This window comes from Poecilia reticulata, linkage group LG11 (assembly GCF_000633615.1).
Source record: "Poecilia reticulata strain Guanapo linkage group LG11, Guppy_female_1.0+MT, whole genome shotgun sequence".
Taxonomy (NCBI): Eukaryota; Metazoa; Chordata; class Actinopteri; order Cyprinodontiformes; family Poeciliidae; genus Poecilia; species Poecilia reticulata.
In genome coordinates, this window is record NC_024341.1 from 28,789,114 (window position 1) to 28,798,030 (window position 8,917).

The 8,917-nt window shown below is 45.7% G+C and overlaps 1 protein-coding gene across 1 annotated transcript in view; it reads left to right on the top strand.

Moving 5' to 3' along the window:
• The window catches only part of prdm1b (PR domain containing 1b, with ZNF domain), an 8,325-nt gene extending 1,857 nt beyond the window's left edge, over nucleotides 1-6,468 (top strand). Inside the window, exons 3-7 of the mRNA XM_008423057.2 lie at nucleotides 980-1,099; nucleotides 2,159-2,399; nucleotides 3,583-4,475; nucleotides 4,565-4,693; nucleotides 5,000-6,468. Coding sequence (XP_008421279.1) covers nucleotides 980-1,099; nucleotides 2,159-2,399; nucleotides 3,583-4,475; nucleotides 4,565-4,693; nucleotides 5,000-5,575 — 1,959 coding nt within the window. The 3' untranslated portion in view covers nucleotides 5,576-6,468. The remainder of the gene's footprint in view (nucleotides 1-979; nucleotides 1,100-2,158; nucleotides 2,400-3,582; nucleotides 4,476-4,564; nucleotides 4,694-4,999) is intronic.
• The last annotated feature ends 2,449 nt before the right edge of the window (nucleotides 6,469-8,917 follow it).

Here is an 8,917-nt window from a genome sequence, read left to right on the forward strand (position 1 = left end):
CACACACACACACACACACACACACACACACACACACACACACGCACACACACACACACACACACTTCAGTAGCTAATTGCCCCAAAAATCAGTCACTTCTCTTGTTTCTGACTGTTTCCTTGAAAAGGATCAGAAAGGTTTGAATTTCATTTCTGGATTGCCAGAGTGTGTGTGTTTGTTGGATGTGTGTGAACAACACACTTTGTCACAAAACAAAAACAAAACAACGCCATCGTTGGTCAGGTGAGGTCCACAGATTTTTTCCCCTGATCATTTTCAAACGTCTTTTTGGAGGTTTGAAACGCCGGCCTGTTAGCGTAGCTTCTGTTGCCTTTGATTACGCACAAAAGAAACTCGAAATTCCTATTTGGATCAAAAACAGAAGTCGAAAAAATGAAGGTGTCAACGGTCCTCACAGGTCTACTGGTGTCAAGAGGACAATGATCCGTCTTCAGAGGTCGGAATGTCCTCCAGGTTATCATGACCCGGAACGTTAGAGACGGATCTCTTCCTTAAATTACTGCCTCTTCCTGAGAAATCAGGTACATTCTGTATTTGCTTGACAGGTACAGACAACAAACTGTCAGGAATCTGCTTTTCCATTCTGACTCATTCCCACCAGAGGGGCATTTTGAAACCTCGGATTTCCAATTGGCAAACCGCAAACTGTTTGTTGTGTTGTTTCCTTTACATATGAAATCTCTAGAGTAACACCTGCAGTCAGGAGGCGGCGGGTCAGAGGTCAGTGGAGTAGGTCAGAGAAAGCGGTAAGTCTCCTCATTGGTTTAGTCGTCAGGAAGGAAAGTGGGTCATGTCGAGGCTTTAATTGGACCGGTCCGATCCGACAGAAGAGCATCGTGGGTCACTGACCTCAGCAACGTAAACACGATCTGTAACGGATCGAACTTGTTCTGGTTTCAGTTACACAATAAACATGAGGAACGTGTCTGGTAATTATCTGCTCTTTTCTCTCTCCAGGTGACAGGTGTGTTCAGCAAGGAGTACATTCCTCAGGGAACTCGCTTTGGCCCCCTGCAGGGAGACCTCTACACCAAAGACAGCGTACCAAAAGAGGCCAACAGGAAGTACTTCTGGAGGGTAAGAGCATGAAACCTTCTCACTCGCCAACAGATCAGGGAAAATGAGTCTGGGAAAAGTTAAGAGCCACAGGTTTTCGTCTTCCCCTCTTTCACATCACGTCTTGCTTCTGTGCGTCAGTAAGGAAACAAAATTGCTTTCTCACAGATGTCTGCGGAGCTCAGGGCTTTTGGTGTAAATTTTAGAGGAAGTTTGTGAACTCTGCTTACACGTAACGATGGATTCAGTTTTAGAGTCGTCAGAGTTTTACTGGCACTGGCCTCGTATTTCAGTCACAAAGGAAGAGCTTATTGTTTGCGGTGACAGAGCTCTCGTCTCCACCCCTCTCAGGATCGGAGCCTTTCTCTCTGATATCCACGCTTCTTGTATCATTCAGGAAATTTTCTCTTCTGGTTGAGTCAATTCCCAAAAGGAGTTTCTGACACCATCCTGTGTAGTTTCCTTCCTGTAAACCTGTTGGGCCGTTCCTTCCTCCTCTCTATAGTGAAAGTCAGCGCTCCACGGGTCAGGTTATGTTATCAGGCGTGTGTCACAGGTACGACGTGCTGCCACAGGCATGCCCTGCAGCCGTCTGGCTGCTGGCCAGCTGCGCTGACATTTCACTTTCATCTACTTTGTTTCACAATCCACACAATCCCTCTTTTGGTGTTTCATTTCAACAATTAATGACGGATGGCGTGCTGCCTATGAATCAGAGAAACAGAGAACTGAGAAAGGAATCAAAAAGAGGCAGTGCGGCTTAGCCCCGCCCCAACCTTTAAGGCTCGACAAAACAGAGACGCAGAGAGAAAACAGTCAGAACCAGGCGCTACCAGTCAGGACCCACAGCACTGACAGCTGAGCAGGACATTAACTGTACATGGCAGAGGTGATTATTCTCCACCTGTTAGGGTTTCTGCTGAACTGCCTCTAATCAATTCAACAATCTGCAGCACAAATTTAATTTCTCTTTAAATTGATTACATTAATTTGGGTTGTTTGGTGATTATTCCATAACAGACTCTTTGACATCCCTGTGTGTTGCCATATTTCCAACCTTTTGCTCTTCTCCTGCTGCAGATTTACAGCGGCGGTCAGCTTCAACACTTCATCGACGGCTACGATGTCCAAAAGAGCAACTGGATGCGTTACGTGAACCCGGCGCGCTGCCTGGCGGAGCAGAACCTGGTGGCCTGCCAGAACGGCCGGGACGTCTACTTCTACACCATCCGGCCCGTGGAGCCCAAGCAGGAGCTGCTGGTGTGGTACAGCCAGGAGTTTGCTCAGAGACTCTGCAGCCAGCAGGATGACCTCCGACACAGTGAGTTCCACCTCCAAACACAGCAGCGCTACTGCAGGGATCCGTTTACGGCAGTCTGAAGGTGTAGTTACCTCCTGATTACGGAGAACAGAGTGAGGCAAGCTGGTGCTGCTGAACTACTTTGATTTCTCTAAAGAATGACTGAATGAGAAGCTGATGACTATCAGTTATTTTTAGTTGAAAGGCAGCACAATGACTCACCAAAATCCCTTTGCTTTTTCTTACAAGAGCTGATAAAGAATCTGATCGGTATCTTTGCAGTGAATAAACACGTTTCGTCCTCTTCAAAGCGAAAGAGGACACATAATTCTCCGATCTTATCTTATCTTTTGTGGTACCAGCACTTTTCTTCCTGTCTGGTCTCCAGTGGTCACTCACATTTCTCAATTTGATGCGTCACTAGGTGTGTTGTTGGACGGTGAAGAGTCAGAAATCTGAGGGTAATAATGTCCGTTCAAAGTACCTGTGTGAGTCACTCGTTTCCAGCTATTTACAGAACATCGTTAGGTGAAGTCATGCCCTCGCCATCCGGAAAGATGAGGCTGAAACTCATGATTCATGTGTCCATTCATCCAGTCAACTGAGGCAAAGAATCACTATGTCTCTATTGAGCGTTGCATCGTGCAGCTGTGATCCTCTGATAGTCTGTGAATGTTATCTCCAGAAGGTCAGGTGGTGGTTCTGGGTAAGCATCAGTGCCAGGTTCAGGTCTCTGCAGGAGGGCAGCCTGGCAGCCTGTCTTTGGAAATGTAAGGCCGCTGATGGTACAGAAACCTTTGAGGGTTAGAGGCAGTGAGAACGCAGAGAGACGGTTTTCTCAAGCCAGAAGAGGAGAAGAAGGAGATGTGTGTTTTTTTCTCTTGTGGTCAGTACGGTAATACGCCATACCCAGAAACAGTTTCACAAACGAAACTCAGTATTTCTGTGCTGCAGCTCATGTATGACATGACACATGGACTCCCACACACATCATCACCAACTCTCCCTCCCACAGAAAATCACTTGTACAATAGAAACCCATAAACATTGTGTCATGTCAAAACTGAAACTACTACCATTTACCATAAGAGGGCGTGCCTGGCGTGGGCGGCTGAGCCTTACTGTATGTCTGTAAACACAAAGAGCTCAGGGATGATTGTTCTTCGGCCTTAAACTCAACACAAATGTCATTTTCTTGTTGCAGAGCACAGTGATGAAGAGCATCCCAAACAGTATCTACCTCAACAGACGTTTCTTCAGGACAGAACGAAGGGGCAGCTTGAAGAAGACGGTGAGGAGAAGATTGATGTGGAGATGTTGGAGAGAGACACTCCTCCTGACACGCCTGACGAGCAGATAGTGGACTTCAGCAGAAAGATGGAGAGGGAGGAAGATCCACAAGGCCGAGGCGTCATTCCCTCCCCTCAGCCCGACCACAGGGAACCCCACCTGGGCTTGAATCACCCCTACCTGTCAGACCACCACCCCTCTCTGCCAGCTCCTCACCGAGGCCTCCCGCTTCACCTCCATGGCCTCTACGGACACAGGGAGGGCCTGGTCTCCTCTTACCCGCCGCTCTACTCCCACTCCAGACATCTCCAGCCTCCTTACCAGTTCCTCCCACCGTACGGTCCTCACTATCCTCGCCTCGTCCTCCCGTCCTACTCCCCTCCCTTCCCCAGCATCATTCCTTCACGAGGATCCCTCCGGTACAGCAGCTACCTGGGCACTGACGGAGTGCCGTACCCCCCCATCGCTCCACCCAACCTGCTCCCAGTGTCCCTGCCGTACGCTCCGTCTTCTCAAGGAGGCCTGAAAGAATTAACCCCAAACGTTTCACCACCAAGAGGCGCTCCGGCCACCCCGGAGCTGTCTCCGCCTGCCAAACCTGACAGCTATCATCCGTCTCCGGAGCAGTCTCCCTCCAGCTGTGAGGAGGCCATGAACCTCAGTCTGGCCTTGAACAAGAGCAGCACAGCGCCGCGGAACGGACCCGGACACAAATCCCTGCCCTACCCTCTGAAGAAGCAGAACGGAAAGATTAAATACGAATGTAACATCTGCTCCAAAACCTTCGGACAGCTCTCCAACCTAAAGGTGACGACTCTTCCTCCACAATACAAATGAACACTTCTAGTCATCGTCAGTGAACAGTTGAACTCATATCTGTCTTCCTACCATCACAGGTCCACCTCCGAGTGCACAGCGGTGAGAGACCCTTTCAGTGTCATTTGTGCAAGAAGAGTTTCACCCAGCTGGCCCACCTGCAGAAACATCACCTGGTCCACACCGGAGAGAAACCCCATGAATGCCAGGTAGGTCAGAAATGGGTTACAGCAGAGCACAGTGGTGTCGGCTCAAAGATAGACGCAAAGCTGTGACTCACGCACCTTTCAGGCAACTCAGTGTTTTATTTTCACTGAGGCACACCTTACATCTTCATCCTTTAGTTAGGTGAAGAGTGTCTGAGGTGTGAGTGATTCACCAGAACTAGTCTGACCTGTTTCATACCTGAAATACGCAGGAATGAGACACTGACAGTAGAAGTAACACCAAAGCACGTTATCACCTTTCTTCCTGTTCAGTACTTGAGCCTGAACTTTTCATTTCATTTCTTCCAGGTGTGTCACAAACGCTTCAGCAGCACCAGCAACTTGAAAACACACTTGCGACTGCACTCAGGGGAAAAACCTTATCAGTGCAAATTATGCAACACCAAGTTCACCCAGTACATCCACCTGAAGCTGCACCGGCGCCTCCACAGCAGCCGCGACCGGCCCTACCGCTGCGCACTCTGCTCACAGACCTTCTTCCACCGATTCAGCCTCTTCATCCACCAGCGCAGCTGCTGCCTGGCTAACTCCCCCTCTCCTGTCAACATGCACATGAAGGAGATGGTGGAGCGCTTCGACGCCAGCCAGGAGGCCGACACGCTCACAGAAACCGCCTCCGCCTCTCAGGTAGGGGAGGCAGTGGAGCACTGGCTGGCCCGTACGCTGGAAGGAGAGGGGAAGGAGGACCAGAAGGAGGCCACGGTCCTGCTGAAAGCCCTGACCGCCGCCATCAACGCACCGGTAACACCTACGGTCCCGTCCGCGGTGCCGGTGCCACACCACGGCCCAACTCTGGGCTTCCAGGAGCGAGCCAGCGTGGTTCATCTCCACAAACGGCCAACAGTGAAAACGGAGGGACCGTGAGGGCAGGGTCCTGAAGATTCACCAAAAGAAATGTAGAAAGACGGGCGTGGCCAAAGTCAGTGGCTGATTCTGCCACGAGGCGTCAACGGGAATTTCTCCTGATCCAATGAGCGTAGCACCAAAATAAGAGCATTCCAAAGACTGGGCTAGAGAAAGACGCTCGTCCCAGAGCTCAACATAAACTGTGAAGTACTTACAAACTTTCACTCAGGTAGAAAACTGTTTGCTTTCTTGTGCTTTAACTTATTATTTCTGTGACTGGTTGTGTTGATATTTATTTAGATGTTTTTGTTAGTTTTTTTGTTCAGAGATTTGATCATGTTTTGTCAGTGGACGGCGTTGGGATCAGTTATCACCTGTGAACGGATCCGCCTGGCGCCACGAAGCCAATCAGTTATTTATTCACGTTGAAATGGAAAAGTCATTGCCAAAATATTAATGTGTTTATGGATCATTATTCACGTTGTTCCAGAGGAGGAAGGACAGATTCAGGCTAAGCATTACTCGCCTGAACAAACCGAATCACGTCTGAGTGAAACTGGTTTGTTACTGAAAATGTGTGTGAACAGAAGCTTCATCCAAATCTGACTTCAAGCAGCAGAACCTCACATTCAGCAATATTCACGTTTTGTAGCCCTGGAATAAACATGTTTTATTTTTGAGTTTTGGTGAAAACCTCCAGAACCTTCCTGTAAAATCACTGCTGAGTCTGAAATGTAGTTTTGTTTTTGTTTGTTTTTTTTACTTTAACTTTTGTACAGGTTGTTATGTAGTTTATTTTTTACAAACAGGTTATGAGATACTCAGGATTTATACGTGAGAGACTATTTTGATGATACTTTTATATATTTACCTGAAGTAGCACATTAAAGATATTGTTTCTATAAAATAAACAGGTGGTGTTTGGTTTTTATTGCAGTTAAAGCAACTTGGGAGCAGACAGACGTAATAACTCCTGAAGTCATGTGATCATAAAATCATAAAAAGCTAACATGTTCCAACATGATACACACTAATAATAAATGTCACCTTTGGCACCAAACAGCTGACAGAAACAGAAACCAGCGTCCTAAAAACACCGCATACTGTACACTTAAGAGCTTAATATTTATAGTTATTTATTAAATGAGGCTAAATATTTTAGCTAACGCTAGCTAGCTAGCTGCGCTAACTTCCGCTTACCTATTTCATGCGTCCTTCCTAAACTCCGCCGTCTCTGAACGCGAAGTGCAGCAGAGTTTCGGGATGTTTTCCTCGGGGTGTTGCTTTATATTCTTTATGATTTATGGACTTTGCATTAGTGAAGATTTTGCAGACATCTTCCCTGTTCTCAGACTGACCGCCGTAACAAGGCTTCAGTCTTTGCTCCCATTAAATTCAATGGTTCATCCAATGAAAGCAAGAATGGAAACGAATCGATTGAACGATATTCTGTCAATTTAATGAGATTTTCACAGTTATGATCTTAGTTTTAAAATAAAATCTCTAATGTTTGAAAGTAAGATAACACAGAGTACAAATTAACCTTTAGTGTTTTGTTTTTTAATTTAGAATTGAAAATAAAAAAAAATATTTCATGATTTTCACGACATTCAAACTTTTGACTTGATTCTTGTATCAAAAATCACATATTTATAAAATGGCTCACCATCTTAATTTGATTTTATTTGTTTTTTTAACATCTTGTACAATATTCTGTTCCAAAACAAATATAAAAATCAAATGAGGTCGCATGATGTTTTATAAATGTTTGATTTTTGGTGTGAGGATAAAGTCATGTCGCTTTTTAATTTTTAAAATGTTTGTTTCTCACCAAACTTGGTTTCAACGCGACACCAGCATGTTCTAACAGGCCCAGGCTTTTCTGTCAGGCATATATGTGGACCACCATAAGCTCTTCTTCTCCACTTCCACAAGCAGCTGCACTTCAACATGAACACATTTGTCTCATAGACGTGTAAACTCACAAAGTTTACACTTATGAGGCCAAAGTTCGTAGCCGGAGATATTTCAGGAATGCACTTCCGCTTTAGGAAAACGTTCGTCAGGCTGAATCTGTCCTGTCAGCTGCGCAAGTTCCGCTGCAGTCACCAAAATAAAAGCCTTCAGACTAAACTTTGACTTCAGCCCTAAAGTCTGGAGCCTCATCTCAGGTTTTATCTGATGTAATGAAGAAGCTGCAGCCAGTGATGTTAGTGGGTTATTATGGGATGCTAACGGCTCCTAGCATCCGGTTCATGCTAGCTGTAGCTTCATGAGCATTAACACATTAATGTATCTTCAACTGAAAGCTGCACATTTCAAAACAAAATAAACGCATGTGACCTTTGACCTTCTCTCGCTGCTAAGCTAGCTGTTACAATAGAAGGACACTTCAAAGTAAAAGCTCTTCCTGTTCCGCTCATTCAGAAATCCGCATACTTCCTCCAAGTTGCCTCGTTCATTTTGTTGTAGCTTAAATTTAAACGTCTTTTTTTTTTTAGAAAATGTTTATTTCAGTCATCTGAGAATTGACTTGGACTTTGGGGCTCAAGTCTCGGACTTGTAAAAAAAATGACTGAGGTGCTGCAGAAACAGGAAGTAGTTTCAACTGCTAACATGATGAGGAAACGACAGAATATAAGACATGATTTCAGGGAAACGTGTGACGTCATCACACCAACATTAACTTTAACGTGTAGAAACTAAAGGTAACAAAAGAAACGTTACCAATTTATGGCAGATAAACACAAAGAGTTGGATTTTCAACGTTTCTTGTGGCCACACATGATGGAGGATCATCCAGGTCACAGAAGAACCAGGAACAGCGTCTGCAGGCCTCTAAGCCTCAGTGCAGGTCAGAGGTCATCGATGAAACCAGGGGTTCTGTTCAAGCACACCAGGAAGTAGCTAGAACTGAGGTTTTAGAGTGGTCTAGTCAAAGTCCAGACTTAAATCTGACCGAGATGCTGTGGTGTGACGTTAAATAAATCAGTTCTGCACAGCAGAGCGGGTCTCCATGGTGATGCTAACGTTAGCTGTTAGCTGCAGAGGAGGAACAGCCAGGTTTTCAGGTGAGGGTGTGATTACTTTTTGGATCAACTGAAAACGGCTTACATAATACATAAAAATACATAAAACTGTGTTTTTATTTGGTAATAAACATGTTTTTCAGGGTTTAAAACATCTAAATGAGGAAAATAAAACCTTTATGAAGTAATAAATGTGTGAGGAGGGACTGACCTTCCACCAGATTTTATTTGTTGTGATGTCATTTCCTGAGCGGATCGCTGAGTCAGCTGTTGCCATGAATCAGCTGCAGCTGAACCAGTTCCTCTGAACCAGTTCCCCTGAACCAGTTCC